The 23,117-nt window shown below is 32.8% G+C and overlaps 4 protein-coding genes across 4 annotated transcripts; 3 read left to right on the forward strand and 1 right to left on the reverse strand.

Annotated features, from left to right (window-relative positions):
- Positions 1-4,136: 4,136 nt before the first annotated feature.
- Positions 4,137-7,475, reverse strand: LOC132734272 (uncharacterized). Its single transcript, XM_060720978.1, has 5 exons — positions 7,356-7,475; positions 6,697-6,886; positions 5,936-6,155; positions 5,185-5,334; positions 4,137-4,895 (listed from the first exon to the last, which is right to left on the reverse strand). Exons 2-5 carry the CDS (start codon positions 6,874-6,876, stop codon positions 4,519-4,521), a joined length of 927 nt encoding a protein of 308 aa, XP_060576961.1. The 5' UTR covers positions 6,877-6,886; positions 7,356-7,475; the 3' UTR covers positions 4,137-4,518.
- Positions 7,476-12,806: 5,331 nt separating this feature from the next.
- Positions 12,807-16,178, forward strand: LOC132734273 (cartilage matrix protein-like). Its single transcript, XM_060720979.1, has 5 exons — positions 12,807-13,126; positions 13,360-13,387; positions 14,107-14,266; positions 15,429-15,561; positions 16,059-16,178. The coding sequence occupies exons 1-5, from the start codon at positions 13,082-13,084 to the stop codon at positions 16,176-16,178; spliced, it is 486 nt and encodes a 161-aa protein (XP_060576962.1). The 5' UTR covers positions 12,807-13,081.
- A 193-nt stretch (positions 16,179-16,371) lies between these two features.
- LOC132734269 (uncharacterized) lies at positions 16,372-19,116 on the forward strand. Its single transcript, XM_060720973.1, has 3 exons — positions 16,372-16,512; positions 17,405-17,479; positions 18,471-19,116. Exons 1-3 carry the CDS (start codon positions 16,401-16,403, stop codon positions 19,025-19,027), a joined length of 744 nt encoding a protein of 247 aa, XP_060576956.1. The 5' UTR covers positions 16,372-16,400; the 3' UTR covers positions 19,028-19,116.
- Positions 19,117-20,171: 1,055 nt separating this feature from the next.
- Positions 20,172-22,536, forward strand: LOC132734271 (uncharacterized). The gene is made up of 5 exons (XM_060720976.1): positions 20,172-20,304; positions 20,536-20,728; positions 20,982-21,201; positions 21,444-21,593; positions 21,897-22,536. Exons 2-5 carry the CDS (start codon positions 20,549-20,551, stop codon positions 22,283-22,285), a joined length of 939 nt encoding a protein of 312 aa, XP_060576959.1. The 5' UTR covers positions 20,172-20,304; positions 20,536-20,548; the 3' UTR covers positions 22,286-22,536.
- Positions 22,537-23,117: the final 581 nt, after the last annotated feature.

Below are 23,117 nucleotides of genomic sequence, written 5' to 3' on the forward strand. Positions count from 1 at the left end.
TTCATGTTTTTTATATTTCGCATCAGATTCTTTTTTGTTGTTCAAATGTGTTAACTTGTTCCTGTATATAGTAACGGGGTTAATGAAAGGGTGAAAAATGGTTATCAAATATTAATATTAGTTTTCTATTCGGTTACTTCTCATTTGCTAATAAAAGCGTCTGTGCTAATTTTGATATTATCTGACATGCCTTGAAATGATAATAAAATTTTAAAGGATGTATCCCTTTTTACAAATACACAATTAACAGTTAATTTTGTCGATGGAATAGAAGACAGCAAGGTCTATAGTTTATGTGTATGCCGTCAGTTTTGGAAAAAAGGCTGGTATGTATTTTGTCTTTTACATAAATATGAGCTGCGCCATGACAAAACCAACATAATGGGTTTGCGACCAGCATGGATCCAGACCAGCCAGCGCATCCGCGCATTCTTATGCTGTTTGCTATCAGTTTCTCTACTTGTTATATGGTTTGTAAGCGAACAGCATGGATCCTGATTAGACTGCGCGGATGCGCAGACTGGTCTGGATCCATGCTGGTCGCAAACCCATTACGTTGGTTTTGTCGTGGCACGGCTCAAATGACAGTTGAATGATCGGATTAATTTGTTCAGAAATATCTTGCTGGAAGGTTGTAATGCGTGGGTATATTTGACTATTCCTGTACAGATAGTATATTTATCCATAATTAAGTTAATTGTATAAAATGATACAAAATGTATGGTATAATGACACTCGTGAGTACGTGACTTCTCTACAAATATATTATATGAGAGTTATAAAAAAAGGCGTTAGGATGCTTTAGGGTATATTAGCCATTTATATCTTGCTTTTACATTACAAGAATAAAAACAGACAGTTTCTCACACAATTTAGTGCGAGTTGTTTGTTTGTACTTAAACTCTTCTTATGTCAGTAAGTGGAGGTTTAACAGTGATGAATGACTTAGGGTTTTTCTCTATGAGATGAACATCTTTAAGACAAAAATATGATAAACAAGATCAACAAGGAATAAACGCCATTAATGAACGCAACCCCCAAACGACCCAGCAACAAGAACCAGCGACAAGGAGCCATGTAGGTCCCCAAACAAAAATAGGACAGGGCGCAAGGTAAGGCAAGAAAGACTGGCAGAAATCATCAACACACGATGACTAGTATTTTCAAAGTTGTTTTCATTCAGATTCAACTAATGTTAGCTCTTTTTTATCTTTTGATATCATAGAAAGCGCCTTGTACTTTTTTCTTAAATTTGGTTTGTTTTCTTTTATTTTTGTTTGTAATCTCACAATTGATAATTTTACTCGACGTGTAATAATGCGGAAACTTATTCTTTGAAAATACTTTGAATTTATTTATTATATATTAATATTATATAACCTATTTATGCTATTGATAAAGAATATTAACACACATATACTCCACGAAATAGAGGCATTTTAGTCTGATTGCGATATTTGAAAAGGCGTGTTACATATACAGTAGGCATATTTAAATATATAAATATATGTGTGTTTATTTTTTCTAAATCCTAGGTGTGTTCCTACAGAATATTTTGACAGATACAAAGTATTTCCTTGTGTGAATGACAAACTGTTTGCAGGCGCCAAAAAAGAAACAAAATCTGGCAATATTCAACGCTAACAATAGTCAACACTGACAATACTCAACACTAACAATACACAACTCTGACAATACTCAACACGTACAATACACAACTCCGACAATACTCAACACTTACAATAGTCAACACTGACAATACTCAACACTAACAATACTCAACACTTACAATACAAAACTCCGACAATACTCAACACTAACAATACACAACTCTGACAATACTCAACACTTACAATACACAACTCCGACAATACTCAACACTAACAATAGTCAACACTGACAATACTCAACACTAACAATACACAACTCTGACAATTCTCAACACTTACAATACACAACTCTGACAATACTCAACACTTACAATACTCAACTCCGACAATACTCAACACTAACAATAGTCAACACTGACAATACTCAACACTAACAATACACAACTCTGAAAATACTCAACACTAACAATACACAACTCTGACAATACTCAACACTTACAATACACAACTCCGACAATACTCAACACTAACAATACTCAACACTGACAATACTCAACACTTACAATACACAAATCCGACAATACTCAATACTTACAATACTCAACTCTGACAAAACTCAACACTAACAAAACTCAACACTTACAATACACAACTCCGACAATACTCAACACTTACAATACACAACTCCGACAATACTCAACACTTACATTACACAACTCCGACAATAGTCAACACTTACAATAGTCAACACTGACAATACTCAACACTAACAATACACAACTCTGACAATACTCAACTCCGACAATACTCAACACTAACAATACTCAACTCCGACAATACTCAACTCTGACAATACTCAACTATGACAATACTCAACTCCGAAAATACACAACACTTACAATACTCAACTCTGACAATACTCAACTCTGACAATACTCAACACTAACAATACTCAACTCCGACAATACTCAACACTAACAATACTCAACTCTGACAATACTCAACTATGACAATAATCAACACTGACAATACTCAACACTAACAATACTCAACTATGATAATACTCAACTCTGACAATACTCAACACTAACAATACTCAACTCCGAAAATACTCAAAACTAACAATACTCAACTCTGACAATACTCAACACATACAATACTCAACTCCGACAATACTCAACTCCGACAATACTCAACACTTACAATACTCAACTATGACAATACTCAATTCTGACAATACTCAACACTAACAATACTCAACACTGACAATACTCAACACTAACAATACTCAACTCCGACAATACTCAACTCTGACAATACTCAACACTTACAATACTCAACACTAACAATACTCAACTCTGACAATACTCAACACTAACAATATTCAACACTAACAATACTCAACTCCGACAATACTCAACTCTGACAATACTCAACACTTACAATACTCAACACTAACAATACTCAACACTGACAATACTCAACACTAACAATACTCAACTCCGACAATACTCAACTCTGACAATACTCAACACTTACAATACTCAACATGAACAATACTCAACTCTGACAATACTCAACACTAACAATACTCAACTATGACAATACTCAACACTTACAATACGCAACTCTGACAATACTCAACACTAAAAATACTCAACTCTGACAATACTCAACACTAACAATACTCAACTCCGACAATACTCAACTCTGACAATACTCAACACTTACAATACTCAACACTAACAATACTTAACTCTGACAATACTCAACACTAACAATACTCAACTCTGACAATACTCAACACTAACAATACTCAACTCCGACAATACTCAACTCTGACAATACTCAACACATACAATACTCAACACGAACATGCTCAACACTGACAATACTCAACTCTGACAATACTCAACACTGACAATGCTCAACACTTACAATACTCAACTATGACAATACTCAACTCTGATAATACTCAACACTAACAATACTCAACTATGACAATACTCAACTCTGATAATACTCAACTCTGATAATACTCAACTCTGATAATACTCAACTATGACAATACTCAACTCTGATAATACTCAACTCTGATAATACTCAACTCTGACAATACACAATATAACAATACCCGACTCTGACATTTGATTCTTCATTCAGAGGAACGACAGGATGTGTCCATAATCGTGTACGAACCAAATACTGATTATTGATATGATGGTTCACAAGTGATAAGTCCTTTTTTAGAGAATCTAATGTGTTTTACAGTTAACACAAGAAACGTTGATACAACGCACTAAACGATTTGACAAATATTTCACGCCAAGTATTGAATATCATCATTTTGCCGGTATTGATGCATGTACGTAGGATGATCTTTTTCTTGCTTATAGCTGTTTAGAAATTCATTAGAAAAGGAATATTCTACTCGTTGTAATACAGCATGTTATTCTTAGCAATGTAAATAAGCAAAGAATAGATATATAAATTAGTTTCTTCTTAAATCGGTTGAATTATCAAGTGGCAAAACAATTCTCATCGAAAATCTTTTATTGTAAAAGACATAAAAAAATAGAAAATATCAATAAACATAAAACATCTCTACAAATACCGCTAATATAATAAATAAATGATAGAATAAAATGAGTAAATCTAGTTGGGTTGTTGTACATATTGTTTGAAACAAATGTTTATATAACCTATAATAAGCATTTTAAGTGAAGAAGAATTCTAAAAGTGAAATTTGTCAATTTCTTTTTGTGCGAATAAGGACATGGCGGGTACTTCAACATGACCGGAACTAACATGTAAATGAAACTTAAACATGGTTATGAATGTTTTTAACAATGTGTAGTCTTAAGTGTGTTTAAGAATGTACGCTGTTACTGGACAAAGTTATTTTATATTAAAACCTGCATGTGTTTTTACAATATTGCACTGGACAGTTGCCTGCCGCACACTGAGATCTACACCATTGGTCAGCAAATATATAGCGTGCTTTCCAGGTAGCCGTAGCTTCACATATCTTGCTGCCGCTTAAGCTTGCACCATTAGTACCTATCGGTATAAATCCATCACCAGTCACTTCCGGTGTTTTGACGCCAATTTGAACGGCTCCAATCTGTATACCGCCAAACCCTGATTGAACGTTGTTATTGTTGTTTGAGCCAAACGAATTCCCAGACGAAGCAATGGAAACATCAGCACATCCTAGAAACTGTTCCTGTGGACCGCATCCCTTACAACAGTTGTTGTTGTTGTTGTCACAACCCCAGTTGCTTGCTAAAAATAGACATTCACTTTTATATGTAAAAAAAGATATCTATCAAATAATCATGATCTTATATTGAAGCTCCCGTATAAACTAATTCAAATTAACTAGTTGTACTTGAACGAGCATCATTCTTAAAAGAAACAAATGTCCAAATTTTATTTACATTCTTTTCGAGATACAAAATGAAAGTTGATGTATTGAAATAGAGAGCAATATATATAAATCAATTCTTTATCATTGTATTAATAAAAACAGTTTTTCTACAAGCGTAATAAATATACTAAGATAATTTTGTACCTGTATTCCATTTCCACTGCAAAACGCACTGAGAACACGTGAGACCACGAGGTAGTACGAGATTCAATGTGAATTGTTTTGTTCCTGCAGGCAGTCGCCATTTTGTTTCCCCATTCGGTTGTCTTAAAATGTTCATGTTTAGGCACGATTCTACAAATAATTGTTTAAATTTATGTTTATTGATAGAAACAAAAGTCATATAACATAAAACAATAAGAAATAATGGTAAATATTTAACTCAATACTTCAAACATTGACAATGGATAAGAGCTTAACTTAAGCTGATGATAGATGATTGTTGACTGCCTTTGTCATTGTCTTTCCTAACCAAGTGATGAACTGTAGCTTTTTTTTTTTTTTTTTTTTTTTTTTTTTTTTCATATTTGATGTATTTTGTGTTTGTTTCCCATAAATGTAAACCCCGGTATGGGGAGACGCGAAAACATTAAAGTTGCGTTTAAGTTACATAAAATGACAGCTTCCTAGGTTTCTAAACCAGTAATCGCACTAGTATGGATTCAGGAAGCCGTCTGTAGCAGGATTCGAACTTGCGGCCCTCTTTTAAGGAGTTCGGTGTTCTACTCCTCTTCGGGAAGATAACCTTTTCAGATTTTTTTTTAAAGTTTTAAAAAAGACACAATATAAGTTGCTTTCCACTTTCCATTCAGAAATATAAATTAAAATAAAATAGATGAATAAGATGAAACCTTAAACAATTCTTTTCAAACTTTTACTTGCTTATATAATATACCTGTTACTGGTCTAGCTGGATTGTTGTTCGGACATATACGGAATTCGAAGAAGCCCCCGTGATTTGTGGTGACATCAATAGTTATAGGTATCGTTTGCCCCTCCGTATAATGGCGGGAAATGGTTCCCGTAGCGTATTTGCCCCCGGCTTCGTTATCTCTTTGTCCATTATAAGGATCTCCACAAACTCCACAACGTCCACCATTTTGATTCCACTGAACCTGAAGAGAGCATTTAAATATTTACTGAACATTGTTTCAAACAAACCCAGCTATATTGTTGTATTTAAAGCGGTTTCAAACTTTGTATCATTACATATTGCTGTAATAAAAGAATAATTTGGATATATTATTTGTGTTCCAAACTATCAAACCACCAACTTGTTAGTATTTATGCGGTAACGAATGCAACAAATTTAGGTTCTCCAATGATATAATGTTATATTTGAAAAGCAAATTTGAATGCTTTATGTATCATGAGGAAGCATGTCAACTTTTCACTGAATCTTTTAATTATTTCAAAATCATACATATAGAAAATGCCTTAGAATACTGAGTAAAATTCATCAGTTTTCGAGACTGTTTTGCTATAAAGATTGCCATTTTGTTTGGTCCAATTAGCGGAACCTTACTGTACTTCAGTAACTAGTTTGAATTGTCATAAAAGACATGAATTCAAAACGACTATTTAGGTCCTTGCAATAATGCTTTTAAAGATCTTGCGGATTAAATATTATAATGAATCTGGGAATGGTCTACTTACATCAAAACCACCACAGAAAAGTTGATTATCATCATAGTTGACCGGTGTTTGAAAGCCATATCTCCACATACTTGATCTTGAAGGCGGTTCAACCAAACGGCCATGACCTTCGGTCTGTATCACGTGGTATATGAGTATTAAACAGGTAGGGAGAATTGACTTCATGATTGCACAGTTCATTTCTTATAATCTGAAATATAATAAAGCGTTAAATTTCAATTTTCAGTTAAGTTTTAGGTTAGTTCCTTAAGTCTTAGATTCTATTATTTTAACATATTTATCGCATTGACATAATGTTAATGTTTAATGAATAGTCATATTTAAATATTTTATGAACTATATCACAAGAAAAATGCACAAATATTGAAACGTCATTAATGTTTTCTCTTATATGAAATCATTGAGCATATTGTCATTAAAATATGCTACTACGGATATCCTATTTAAATTGATTTAATTTCAAAAGATATTTGTAGCTTGTATTTGAACGACATATGCTAACCTATTGCGTATAATTTTAAACGTAGCTTCTGCTTAATTATAAGTTACTTAGAATTTGACGATGCAGTCGAATCAGACGACGTTTTTAGCAAACGACAATTTTCAAAAGCAACTAAACTAAAGGGTAAAAGAGATACCCATGTCTAAAAATATAGTACCTCTTATGGTCCTGGGTATTACAAAATAAGTAATATCTGCAAATTGTAACAGCGTGAACTTCTTAAAATTAGTTAAATATTTAATTAACCCGTCTTTAGTGTCAAGCTTCTTAAAATGTTTCTTATAGTTAACTTAACGTGGTGTCCTTTTATAGTAAAATTTTAAGAACGTAATAATTACAAACTTTGTTTTTATGAGTCAATCATATCCGTTTCGGTTAACATCGCAGATAAGTTATACAAATAATGCTCCCTAACATTGGGGCATTACTTTTGGTATTTTCATTCATGATTTTATCATCATTTATCACTCTCTTTCAGGGTCAGTGAGTTGATTTATGAATGAATGTATCGGATCTTTTTCAAAACATGGCGTTAATCCTCTTAATGCTGTGACGAAAGCATTCAAGTTGTGATTTGATAAGGTGCATAACAGAAAATGGATTTGAAAGCGTTAATTAATCCGATATTATACGTATAAGATCGAAGTATGACGTACCTTAAAAAGTTTATAAGGTACGTTGACGTGGATTTATATGTCAAAACATTAATTAAGCATTATAAAGATTGGCACAGAAGAAAGATTGCAGACTTTGGGTGGACTACGTTTAAGTTGCAAAAATACTTGAGTAGACTGTTGGATTGGTGAACGTCACATGTAATTATCAAAATGTAAAGTGTAGATTTTTTTGACTGCGAATTACTTTTGAGTAAATTCATTAAGTCTTAAGTTCATTTATAATAAAAAGTCTACCAGTGCGAGATAACAATATTATAATTGTCTAAGTACCAAAAGTGCTTTGAATCGCCAGATTAGAAAATAAAAAAAAGTAATTAATTAAACCGAGGAAACCTACATTTTATTTTTTCTATGGTGTAAAAAAAATTAAAAGCTGCCACGTGCTAGCAATAGCGTAATGAGGTAACATACCAAAATGTCTAGATTAACACTATTTCCATCAACAATAATGATACATATATAGGAGAGGTTATTGACAAATAACAATGTTATACTATATTTCCATTTAATTTATTAATGATTATAACCAAACCCACATTTGCGAATGACACATCATGTTGCTGTTTAACAACATTTTCAATTCAGTTACGAAAATATTTGACATCCATACTGGGTATTTGTACCCTACAACCCTATTTAATAAACTAGTTTAGTTTATAAGTCATTATGCTTACAAATACAATAACCATTTAGGTAAGTGTGACTTCAGTGATATTGTTGACATATAGTCACACCATAGTAAGGATGGTCTTGGATAACAGAAAAAGGGACGGAAGCAGGCTTTTATCTACCAAAGTCAAATCATTCGCTCTTATTATTATTCCTCAATATATCAAGGAAAGAATATGTATTATATATATTTTGAAGTACCGGTGTGGCGTGATATTTGTAAGACTATATCTACTGCGCGTGCGCAGACATGTGGTGAACATGACCGTCAGGAAACAGTATAAACTAAAACATAAACCCTGATTTCAGTTGTGTTTGTACACCTATTGCTATCTTACATGGCGTGTTATTTTGTCTCCAGAAACAACATGATGTGTTGAAATTATCGTTTGGTTCCAAATAAACACAGTATTTTGTTCATTTCTATTAAATTGTTATATTTTACTTTGCGTGCCACGATGGACCTCTTACAATAAATGCATCATTAGAAAAATTAGAATTGTTCTGTTAAAAAATATACGATGTATAAATCCTGTAACATGCAAAACGGGCAAGATCTAACAATATTAGGTCCTGCGATAACGTTCTCGCTGTTCCATCATAATTCGTTTTATCAGCTGTGATTATAGTTTCAAGCGCACTATTTTCCTACTTTCTCTCTTAAAAATGATAACACCCACGCATGCAATGTGTTTCGCGTTTATCATTTAACCGTCGATATATCCCACAACTGTTAAGCACTTAAGTATCATTAGTATCACTTGTTGAGTTTTTGCAGGAATTCCTTTATTTTTTTTCCTGAACGTGTTTATTGCATTCAAATCTTAAAGGAAAATTACAGCTGGTTGCTTTACAGGACTACTTAAAACTTGTTTTCTAATTTATGATACATTTTGAACTATTTGCTATTATTAGCTATAACTTATGCCTTCCATAAATACTAATTCCTTATTTATAATTGTTAATAAAGAAAGTTTTTACAAAAAGGCACTAGAAAGTTTGTTATAACAAATACATTATTTAAAACATGCGAATAATACAAGGTCCATTGGAAGCATACATGCAACACTAATGTGTTACGAAAACTGAATTTGATATTGTCATCAATATCGGCATTACGGTATTATAACTGTAATGCGCCTGTCTGTTAATGGACGTGGACGTGCATTTACTACTTTTGGTCATGAAGAGAGTCAGTCAAAATGACCCCGCAGTATTTCAGATTTGGTGGGTTGGGCAACTTCTCAGCTTACCGTATTCTAAAGATAAAATGGTATATTATGTTATGTCATGTAATGGTTATTGAGTGGAGAATTATTACGTTAAATGTCTGATTATTATATCATCGGGAGAAACTTTCATCGCTTGTGGCCTTTATGATGATTTAAATGGTTTGCAGGTGTATCTGCATCAAATCAATGATGCCTTGAATATTTATTTAGACATTTCTACTAAACCATTTGATGTAAACAAAATAATCGAAGTTGAAAAAGACATTTTGTTAAAACATCTGGTATTTGTTATACTTCTAATAGTCACATAGTACTTTTAGTTCTGAATATTAAATGCTTCTTTAAAAATTAATTGAGTGTAATGAATAGTTTAGTAAATTCTCATCAAACTGATACAAATGGAGTGTAAAATTTACATTCATGTAATTATTACTATTTTTATTATTTTTTTATGTAGCTCTCAAGATATTAATTAAGTTTCATTTCCTATTTTGTAGTAAATATTATCTAGTAAATCGTAATGACCTTATGAAATGAAAAACTGCCATGTTAGCGTGCCATGGGTAACATCGGTTATATTAACATATAACAGTAAACTTCACAAATAACGAACATGGCTATAGTGAATATCCGGTTATTAGGAACAAACTTGTTCGCCCTTCTTAATCTAAAATGAAACTATGATAATAGCAAACCTACCGTGTTGGGTTCTTTAACAATCTTAACCTGTGCATGTATGTCCCTCGCTGCTGGCTTTTGGATTTAAACATTCATTTTGATATCTTACAAATATCAAGCAATACATATCAAAAGACGTTCCCGTGTTCGTTTTAATTATATATGACGTATTAATTTATCAAACAAGTTGAATAAAATAGTAACAAGCTCAGCGAACCCTTAGCGGACTTCAGTAGTAATTTATTAATTAATTTATTTATTTATTTAATTATAATTGTTATTATTATTATTGTTATTATTATTATTATTATTATTATTATTATTATTATTATTATTATTATTATTATTCACATGTTCGATTAAAAACGTCTGCACAAATGCAATTGTCTTTTTTAACACATACACTGACAATTCAGAGAGGTTTCACTTTGCTACTATACTTTTATTTTCAGGAGCATGAAAAATGATTCCGTTTTAATCATCATAAATATTTGCATGTCTAACAGTTCCATTTGTTAACTAATTCAAAAATCAATATAACATCAGTAACAAATATTACCGAGTAGTAATACATCATCAGTGAAGTACCCAATTTGCATATTTAATACACAGAATGTCTGAGTGGAAGAAAATATGATGTAGCTTTATATTTTGGATATTTATATTGTTTTCGAAAGAAGTGTTATCAACGAATTTTGATTAGTTAAGCCTGCTATTTCAGATGCGGTGATAACTGATTCACTGTCACACAAATCGTTTTCTTTTTATGTAATATGTATAAACTTTGACAATATACCTTTCTTTTTTTCCTGCAAGCTGATTCACTCGACATTGTTTAGTTGCTCTTCCCTGAAATTGTTGATAAATACACACACAAAAATCGACTGACATAATACGATTAGTTTTGTTTGTATATTTGTATCATTATTAGATTTTTATGTTAATTATACAAAAAAAAATGTTTGTTGCCATGATGCGTTAACTGAATCTCATGATGATATATTGGTACTAAAGATTCTTTATGAATGTTTAAATGGAAACGATTTCTCATTGCAAAGATTCAGATTCTTCTGTGAGTGACGTAGTCTGTTTACCCCCAGTATCAAACTGATCGCACGAATGGATACATTTGATATGGGTGTATTTTCTTAGACAAAATATATTTTACTTTTCGAATTTTTGCACTTAAAAAGTAATTTGTTCGTGCGTATAGGTACGTGTTTCTGAAAAAAATATAACTCGATGATTCTCTAAAGATTTGTACTAGTAGTGAAAATGTTATATACGGGAGCTATTCGTACCAATTAATGTTAGACGCGAAAATAATAACACGCGTGAGAACGTGACATTTCTTTAAAAAGAAGTCTTCAAATATATCATCAATGAACTGAAAATAGACCAAGACGTAGGCCTTATATTCACCTTGAGGAATAACGAAAAAGAAAACGTTAGTTCGTGATAAAAAGTAGATGATAGCTGTTAAGAAACATGCGTGTAAATCAGAATGTGAGTGGGATGCTTTGATTCAATTTCTAAAACTGTGAATGCCACAATCCAGCGTTTACCTTGCTACAGGCAATCATCCAATCTCAATTATTAGATTTAGTTGTTGTTTTCCCAGTTCGTGTCCACAGTTTCCGCAGAAAGGTATCTTTCTAGAGCACTTAGTGTTATGTAATGTATCTAAAATTACACACAATTCTTATCCAGTAACAAAACTTGAAAAGTATAGCAAATATAGTACTTATATATCATTAATAAACCTACTGAGTTTGTTAAGTAAGAGAACTCCATTTTATGTGAGGCAATATCCTCACTCTCTTAAATTGAAATATAATTTCCCTCATTGCTAGATGTATTTATATATAAGGAAGGTTATTCCTTAAAAATTGCAAGGATGGATAAATTAAAGTAAACTTATATCGAAAGAGTGCCGACCTCAGTTTGGTACATGAATATATGTGACTGGAAACAGAATCATATGAATAAATGTCAAAATAAGCCATATTACCAAACTGCGTTGTAAAGATAAAAATGTCAATGATAAAAACAGGGGGAAATGTCTAATTAAGTATTATGCACGCGGGATTCAGGACAAATATTATATCAATAATCCCATCAATTGGTAAATTAGCATTATAGCATTTTGTAACAACAATTAAATAGCCATTGGGACAGTTTGTTTTTCAGAAAAGCTCATACTGTTACATCGTGATAGATTGACGTAATTAGTTTAATCCATCAAAATAAAGGAAAACAAACCATTTCTAGAGCACTGGCCGGAAACATATCACATGACCAAAATTCATATTGGGTCCTGTTACCCGTTCCTCATATAATATAAAATACTATATTTTTGGATTAAATTTAATCGTTGGAGTTTGTTGAAGCAAAGTTAATTAATTAATTTCGGATGTTTTGCTTTCAATATCATTATCCGTAGGGAACGGACTGGCATTGAAACATGAAGAGATAGCCAGGAAATATGGTAACAATCATGCATATATAATCAGCTAGAATATAGGACATTTATTCACTGCTGTCATCCGTCGGTCAGAAGCTGCACGCCGTTCATTGTGTATGATTGTGCCTTTTTTTCAAAGCCGGATTTCATTCTGTTGTCTAAAATGATGCATGCTGGGATTACCTGCGTTTTAGCGAGTCTACTTGTGGTAATAATTTCTTTTATTTAAATTTCCAATTTGAATAGATTTACACAAACGTATAAGATATTTTCGCTTTATAAGTAAAGAAAACTATGAAATGTTAAAACTCTTGTTTTCGCTTCAGACTATTTCAAGCAATAATATTGTTTATTCTTTTACTGTATTCTGATTAATGATAATCTATTAAACATTTAATTTTATTTCAAATGTTATGATGATTGTGTTATGATTTTGTGTAGGTGCTGGTAGCAGCCTCTGACTCGGAACGTAAGTACATTTTTTTCTTTTTTCATTATTAATTATTGTTAATAAATTGAAATGTAAATTCCGAAATAAATTGTGAAAATTTTACAAAGAAAAATGATTCTTGAATATATAACTAAATATAGTATTAACAATGGATAAAATGAATACTATATTACCATGATCTTACGGTTTTGTAGAGAATAAACATTTCAAAATAAATTTAAATAGCAGATAGGTAATATTACGTCTATGTTGTAAGATTTTCAAGGTTCTCGCATTTTGCTATTTTTAATCTTTTATATTAAGACTTTGCCTTGAATTTAAAATTCGAAGAAAATAACAAGCCAAAATGCAATTATCCTTATATATGAAATTATGTATATTTTAATTTGGCACAATTGGAAGAATGATAAAAACGTTTATCACATGATAACAGTGATAGTTTGCATACAAGCAAGTGATTTTTCCGATATTTCTTCAGTGAAACCATAGACTATTTCTTCAAACCAATTTATTTTAAATTGCCGCTTCAATTAATAAATTGAATCCTGTCAAGTCTGTTTGTTAACTTTTGACTTTTGAAATATAACCTTGGCAGGCAAACTACCTTAATGTCCAAGATGACATTTTTAATTCATTCAAGGTTTTTCATGAACTATATTTATTTCTCAACACTTTTTCATAAATACGCCATGACCGATATAAAGCGTGAACGCAGGACACATCTCTTATGTTTTCAGCCGATTGTGGAGGGAAGCCTGCTGACGTCTTTTTTGCACTCGATTCTTCCGGAAGTCTCTCGAGTGAAGATTTTGAAAAAGAACTAAGATTTACACAAAATGTGGCGTCGGTATTTGACTTGGATGATGACAAAGTTAGAGTTGGCCTTATAACGTTCAGGTATGCAACCAGTATCAATAAAAGTAAATAACTGTACTAAAATATAACATGCATTGAAGGTTCCATGATAACCGCCGTGTGAACACATCTGCGAATGTTTCTAAATTCAAATTTTCGCCATTTCGATTGTAAATGTTGAATTCTGCTTAAGCCGGTGCAAGTGGGTGTGTACGGTAGTTTGCACTTTCCATTACCGTCCATAAACAGGCGAGCCTGTAACATTTTCCGTTTTGTCGTTTTTGTGCGTTCTTAAGGGATTCTTTGCTACTTTCTATGTATACATATATATACGGATGTTTGTTTGTTTGTTTTGGGTTTTACGTCACATCGACACATTTTAGGTCATATCGCGACGTTCCAGCTTTACTGGTGGAGGAAGACCTCAGGTGCCCTTCCGTGCATATTTCAGGTACGAACGGGCACCGGAGTAGAACCACCGACGTTCCGTAAGCTAGCTGGATAGCTTCCTCACATGAAAGAATCCAAAGTCCCTGTCGGGATTCGAACCCACAGCGGTGAGGGGCAAGTGATTTGAAGTCAACGACCTTAAACACTCGGGCACGGACGCCCCATATACGGATGTTTCTAAGTTCAAAAATTTAACGTTTTTACGTTTCAATATTCAAATCTGCTCCAGGCGGTGTTAGAGTGCGTGATATGTTAACCTACACTTATTAATACCGTTCCTGAACAGGCTGCAACATGGCAAATCTTGATGTTTTAGGCGTTCTTGGGGATTGCTTTTTTCAGTTTAATTTAAATTTAGTTTATTATTGATATATCATCTGAATGTACGGCAATTTTCGTTTATTATTTTAAGAATCAACAAGAATATTGGTAAAAGTACCCTTCAGTGGATCGTCCAGTTCCCATTTGTAATAGCCCGTAATAAGTATTTGAGATATTAAGTCGAAATATTAAAGTTAGTCAGTAAAACGTATAGAGTAGGGTCATACTGCAGGGAAGCACTTTGTTCATAATTTGCAGTTATTGTTTTGTTAAGTTGTACCACGGTGTTTTCAAAGATTCATTTTGTTAAAAAAGTATAATAGGTGAATGCATGTGCTTTATCTTAATCTTAAAAAGTGACAATTTTAAAGTTCTATAAAACAATTATAAAATAAGACTTAATATACGTTCATTTACATGTGTTCTATTTCAGTAAAACAGTGACACCTCATTTTGGTCTCGGTGACTATAAAAACCGAGGGGATCTTTTCCGAAAGATATCAGACATAACATGGGAGGGTTACGGTACGAATACAGGAGAAGCCCTAAACTACCTTCACACAAAGGTATGTTTAACTTTTATTGCGAATTGTTTGTTCAAAATACTAAATTTAGTCGAAAACTTTTGACGATGACGACGGTGTTGCTGTATTATTTCATCAAACGTTATAGGCTTATATTATTAACAACTAGACGCATTGTGAAAACAAGTATTGATGAAGAAAATACAAAGGATCAACTATTGAAATCAATGAAATCTTTATTCTCATTGTTTAACGACTCTTGTCTCTACCAAATGTATTAATATTTTTACAATAGCATTTTTTTCACATTCGCTGTAAGGTGTGTGAAAGAGCAAGTTAAACAAATTTGAAATTTACACTTTATAGGATACAATTATAATGAATACGAGACAAGAATTCCAAATGATGCGAATATTTCATAACCACCTGGTGATTTCGATGCGTTTCAACTTATGATCCCAAATGTTTTGTTGTTTTTTGGTTTTTTTTGTTTTTTTTTTCATTTGAAAAGTATCTTAATCATGCTTCGTGTATTTAAGGGTTTTGCTGAGAAGAACACAAGACCAGGTATTCCTCATATTGCTATCATCCTAACAGATGGTAATCGTCGACAGATGTATCATAATCACAATAGAAACACTGCTTTACATGATGCATGAACACACGGGCATAACACGTCGTCTTTAGTCATAAGCGTACAGTCTTTTCGAATATTCCATTACACACTTGCTTGACATGAGTAAATTTAAAAAGTGTTAGCGCGGTTCAACTTTTAGGTCGTCACCTGCTGTTCTAATAACGAAAAAAGAGACTTATATGAAAGTAAAGAGCTTTATTTTTGGCTTATGTTTTTTCCAGGAATTGGGAAGCAAATTGATAAAATGGAACTTGAAACAATTGCAAGTAAACCCTCTGGCAGATATGTGTTCATGATAGAAAATTTCAACGCTCTGACAACTATTATTGGAAATCTTGCAGGCAAAGCTTGTGAAGGTAGGTGTTTTTTATCCTTTTTTCAATTTTTACTAGGGTACTGTTTCTACGATGTCAAAAAGTTCTCGGCCCGATATACTGGTATAGATGAGTATCTTTATAATGCGGAAGAAGAAAAAACAATATGGTCATTTTACTGGAACGATTGTTAAAGGAAATCTTGTTCAAGTTTGTTTTCTTCATTCAAACTAAAAAATAAAGAGAGACAAGGAAGAGTGATGTTTACCGACCGAAGCCCCCAACGTTACATAGATCGGACCAAACGCGGCACTGAAAAAAGGGGACTGTGCAAGGATATACGTCCTAATAAGTGTTCATGAATAATTCAAGTGTTAATCTTCATAAGACAATAACAGGAAATTAAAAGAGAAACTAAAAAAGGCGATTAATCAAAAGATCATCATACTTTATTAAGTGTATGACATACGTTTTCTCTTAGTCCTTTCTCAGGCTATATAAGATAATGCGTACACATAAAGAACACTTTTCGGCAATTTAATTAGACTACCATTTGGAAATAGCTTGCTTAATCTAACACTTCAACTTAAATGCATTCGTCCTTTTTAATCTTCGAGTGTGTTATAGAAACATCAACACCAAAAATATAGAAAAGAGAGACATAGAATTCCTAAAGAAAGTTCTACACGGCAAAATTGAAAATGTTGAAGGCCCGGTCTTAGTATGTGTGTTTATGGACGGTACTGGAAAGTAAATCATCTGTTAAAAATAGAGAATGTTCATTAAGAAAGATAATTATATAAAACTTTAACACCAATATAAATATTTAACCTTTATATTACTATCCAAATAAAAGATTGATTCAGACCACAGTAACAGCTCAAAAGTCATAGTAGGTCAAATTGATCATGTTATAGTATCGTTCTCATTGTAGAAAAACCAGCTACCCCCTCTCCAAATATTCAGAATACACAAGCAGAAGTAGAAGAGGAGCTCGTATCCTTTGGAAGTAAGTTTAACTTAAATAAACATTAAATTTGAGTGATTTTGGCGGCTCTACTCTGAGTTTCGATGCACAGTAAGATCATTAGGAAGACCGTCTTTCAGGGTGACTAATTCTATTGACCGCATCTGAACTAACCGTACGAAATTTAATCTACATAACAACGCAAGTTAATATTTTGTTCTTAATAAATTGCCCATAATATATTGAACTGGTCTTAGTGATGATAGTTCAATCAGCCGAAAAGTAACTTGCTTGTTCGTATTGGGGACTAGGGATATATGACATCTTCCCCGACGCCTGATATTTGGGTAGTATTTGTAATACCTGTCAGATTTAGATATCAAATTACGTTTTTTTTTCTATCCAAAGTCCCACGCAAGTTAGTAAATATCAGCAAAAACGATGGATTGTGCCTTACAAGTACAATGTAACTCCTTTAGCAAATGCATTTCCTCATGCCGAAATAATGCAACCACGTCTGGTAAAAATCCTGGATCCCCGATTGGTACCATTTCAATTCTTAATTCAGTATCATAATAGTCCCAAATTTTTAGTATGCGCTGTTTAAACGCACCATACGTAGTCTAAAACATATGAAACGCGTATTCTGTAATATTCTACATATAACAGGCAGCATAAATTGTATCCTACATATGAAACGCGCCATAAAAATTCTTTAACATATTAAACGCGTATTACATAATATTTTACATGTAACCAGCAGCATAAATAATCGTGTACATATGAAACGCACCATGCGTAGTCATAAACATTAAAAAAACGCGTATAACGTAATATTCTACGTACTAGCATTTGAATTGTTTATCTATTACCATAAAAATGTTTTATTTTGCACTAACATTCTGACCCCTTAGCGACATCTTTCATATGCGTCTGACTGACACATCTCTGCTTTAGTGAAATGTAATGAAAATATTACGTATTTTCCTGTTAGAAAGGAAGAAAGACGTTTTCTTTTTACTTTTTCTTACAGGATGTACCCCGCGCAACCCTCTTGATATTGTGTTTGCTGTCGACACAGCTGCAATTGGTGGATCGAACACTAAGTTTGTCCTCCAGTTTATTGGTAACATTAGCGACCGCTTGAACATGGTCCTTGGTGACTCGACGATCATGACCGTGGGAAATGGCTGTAGTGGATCAGAACTGGACGAAAGACCATCGTCTGATCCGAAAAAGGTTAAAGAAGGGTTGTCTATGTATGAAACACCGAAGTACGACGAATTGATGAAAAACATGCGGTTAAAAGCGGCAGGTGGTCGATTTAAAACGCATCATATCGGAATCATGTTCGCTACAGATCGTCTTTCACCTTATGAATACTCTCAGACAGAGCGTCAAATGTGGCGAGCCAATTTCCAACGGATATCAATATTTGTTCTTGGCATCGGACACAGAGTAGATGAAGAAGAATACAGGGCTCTCACAATCAACGGCGGTCATTACCTGTCGGTACCGAGCTTTGAGGATCTTGCACAAGTCGGGAATGCACTTCTATACGATCTTTGCATATTTGGAGCAGACAAATAATTACTTCACTGTTAAGCTTTTGTTGTTTAGTTTAAATATAAAGCTTCGTGCAATACGATATCAGTGTTTTCACCGACAACAAAGTTAATAAAATACATCATCTGCGTGTACTTGGGAACTTTCACTAAGAAGCTCATCAGACGAACGTGAATCAATGTCTTTATAAAAACTATAGTCTCTTCCCAGAACTAAGCAATAATTTACCCTTGCTGCAAAAACGACGACAAATTAAAAAACGCATTGTAATGATATTAGCTGAGGAAAACCACTAAACAATATTGTGTGCGTTCGATTTCACTTAATTAAATTCAAGATACTTTAGTCCGGGCAAGAGGAACGGATGACGCAATATTTAGTCAACGGATTCAAAATAAAGTGACATTGAAGCATCCTTTAAACAACATTTGGTCAGACGTCATTTTGTTTTACTGTTTCATTGGTAATGTGCAATGAAATACTAAAGTATACTTTACAATTTCATGTGTGGTTACATTGAAAATAGAAATACGTACTATTTGCTAGTTAAGATATTTTTAACAAACATTTACATTTACACCGACAGTTGCTTATCTTTTCTTCAAGCGTCTATCCTGTTATGCTTATGTTGTTAAAATGTAATTTGTTCAATGTATGCAATACCTGATCATTTTATAAATAAATGTTGTATAGCAATATCTTAAAGTTTGTGTGTCATTCAGTTTACTTTGTACTCATATAAATATAAAACGTTTGACGTAAAAAAATGAACTTTTTCAACTTTTCGTTGAAGACGTCAATTTCATTTATCAATTTATTTTTACTTTGCTGTTTTATAAAATACTATTTAATAAAGGATTAAGTTACGTCCGCAAAAGTAATACTTGATTCAATTCGGTTAATATATCAATTCTTTATCAAATTGAGTTTCCACTCTTACGTCTAACACCGTTAAGTTACGCGTCATGGTGCTAGTTTAAGGCAACTACCATTCATATTTTTACTAACTGACCCTGATAGTGTGGCAGAAGGCATACCTAAATAGGGAACGGGTGTGAAGAAGAAATGTTTGTTTAACTTATCTGAGGTTATAACTGCAAACGGATATCGTTGACTCATATCACAGTTTGTAAACAAATAGTAGTAAATTTTTACTATAAAAGCAATGCAATTTCTATGACTTATTAGACACTGATTTGCAAAACCTGAAAACTTATTCAGACTTTAAAAGCTGAATATTTTAAGCGTTCAAGAGAGATTTATACAAATTTTGCTGCCATAGATACTCATAACCAGAAGAGGTAAGTTATTTAGAGGCGTTTTTTCTTTCCATTAACTCTGTCAATATCTAATTGAATGCACAGTACCATTTTGATACTAACTTCATGGTTGCAAGTTATACCGCAATTAATTGAATTTACTTGTATGGTTAATCATTTACTTTAATCGAGCAAGACTGCGACAAGTATTTGTTTTGTTGTTATACTTTCAAATTGTGTTTTGGACTTTAAGAACACGTTTCTGGCTTCCAGATTACAAACAGAAATGAACTGTGCAATAATAAAGTCAATTCTCCCAACCTGTTTAATACTCGTTTATCACGTGATCCAAACTGAAGGTCATGGCCGCTTGGTGGAACCACCATCTAGATCAAGTATGTGGAGATATGGTTTCCAAACACCGGTAAATTATGATGATAATCAGCTCTTCTGTGGCGGTTTTGATGTAAGTAATCAATCATTTAATAGATTTTAAATTCTTTCTGATCAACAAATCATAAAGAATCAAGTAAATAATATATTTTGTTAAATTATATTATATTTATATCACATCAATATAATATTTCTAAGAATTATTCCATTTATAAACCAGTAGTCACTAGTTTGTTTCTATCATTATGAATTAAACATAAATGTCAAAATACATGATAGATAAATAATTTCAAAGAATTCAGCTAAACTTTAAATTTTAACTTTAGGTTCAGTGGAATCAAAATGGTGGACGATGCGGAGTTTGTGGAGATCCTTATAATGGCCGAAGATATAACGAAGCCGGGGGCAAATACGCTACGGGAACCATTTCCCGCCACTACACAGAAGGCCAGACGATACCAATAACCATTGACGTCACAACAAATCACGGGGGCTTCTTCGAATTCCGTATTTGTCCGAACAATAATCCGTCAAAGCCAGTTACAGGTATAGTAATACTAGTATATCCTATCAAAATTACTCGTTATATTCATGTATATTTTATGAACAAATTGCTTTATGATTTTGTTTTAAATCGTTTCATGACTAGTTCATTCCGTTTATTATAGAGTGAATAATCTCAATAAAATAAGATGTGTCAAACCTTTTCAAACATATATATTTTGTACATGTTTCGTATTAAAAAGTTATTTATTAAATGATACAGGCATATGTATATCTATTCACAGAATCTTGTTTGAATATGAACCTTTTGCGACAGCCAAATGGTCAAACAAAATGGCGACTGCCTTCTGGAACACGGAAGTTTTCATTGAATCTTGTTTTACCACGTGGTCTCACATGCTCCCAGTGTGTGATTCAGTGGAAATGGAATACAGGTAAAAATCGAAAAATTACTTTAATGAAAATTCTTTAACATGACAGTTCCTCTTCACCACACATTCATACACTAAGTACAACTAGATCATTATTTTAAAACTCTGATACTATGAATCATATATACTCGTTCCTTGTATTAAATGATTAATTACAAACAGTAGCTAAATATGTGTTTTCGTATGATTAAGTTACAAATCAAACAATACTCGTTTATCATCTTATGAATTATGAAGCATAACAACTTATAGAAAGGAATTTCACCAAACTCCCAGCAATATTACCTTTCAATTTTTGTTTTAAAGCAAGCAACTGGGATTGTGACAGCAACAACAACTGTTGTAAGGGATGTGGTCCACAAGAACAGTTTCTAGGATGTGCTGATGTTTCCATTTCTTCGTCTGGGAATTCGTTTGGCTCAAACAATTATAATAACGTTCAATCAGGGTTTGGCGCCGTTCAAATTGGCGCCGTGCAAATTGGCGCCAAAACTCCGGAAGTGACTGGTAATGGATTCATACCGATAGGTAGCAATGGTGTGAACTTAGGCGCCAGCAAGATTTGTCAAGCTACGGCTTCCTGGAAAGCACGCTATATATTTGCTGACCAATGGTGTAGATCTCAGTGTGCGGCAGGCAACTGTCCAGTGCAATATTGTAAAGACTCATGTAGGTCCAAAAAGCAACAAAAATAATCATTTCTGAAAAGCATTTGTGAAATGCATGAAGTGTTGTTAATTAGATATTTATGACTTTTAAGCACACAAGCATACGAATATTTCAAACTATTCCTTTTTAAAAAACGAAATATTGTATTTATGTACAACATCTCCACTCATTTATTTTATGTTTCACATATTTTTGTAATGTTTGTAATATTAACTAATGTATATATTTATTTATTTTTCATCTTTTTGTGACTTTTATAATAAATGTTCAAAAATGGCTTTTGCATATTATGTTATCTTGTTATCGTTGTAAACTTAATGATTTCAATATAGAAGCATGTATCAGTTGCCAAAGAGTGTATACAGGTTTATTTTTTAATCATAATATCACTCGCTCTCCATTTTATAACAAGCTACGCTCCTCAAACTTGCTCTACTATAGAAATAAAAACATTTCAAAAGACAGGTAATTTTACGTAATTACTACGTCATTTTTCGACAAAACGTTCTTATTTTTATAACTGCCGTTTGGTGAAATTGTTCTTTCAATCTTCCTCGATACGAAAAACTATGACGTCAAATTGAGACGTTGACACACGGACACACATTTTATTTCTTAGCAAGCCTGCTGTAGCAGCCAAAGCTTCTTTTAAATGTAGAATAATTCAGCTTTGTACAGAGATAGCTAAGAAGAACAATTCAACATATTGACTGCTATCAGCATAAAGTACACGGATGATAAAAGCCTTAAAAAGAACACTGTCTTTACTTAACTTTCGAGATAATATTTGACATTAATATTATGAAAAAATGAGTGTTGACCACTGTCAATTTCAATCACTTAATTCAAACGTCAGCG

This window comes from Ruditapes philippinarum, unplaced genomic scaffold (genome assembly GCF_026571515.1).
Source record: "Ruditapes philippinarum isolate M1 unplaced genomic scaffold, ASM2657151v2 ctg6226_1_1_1_1, whole genome shotgun sequence".
Lineage (NCBI taxonomy): Eukaryota > Metazoa > Mollusca > Bivalvia > Venerida > Veneridae > Ruditapes > Ruditapes philippinarum.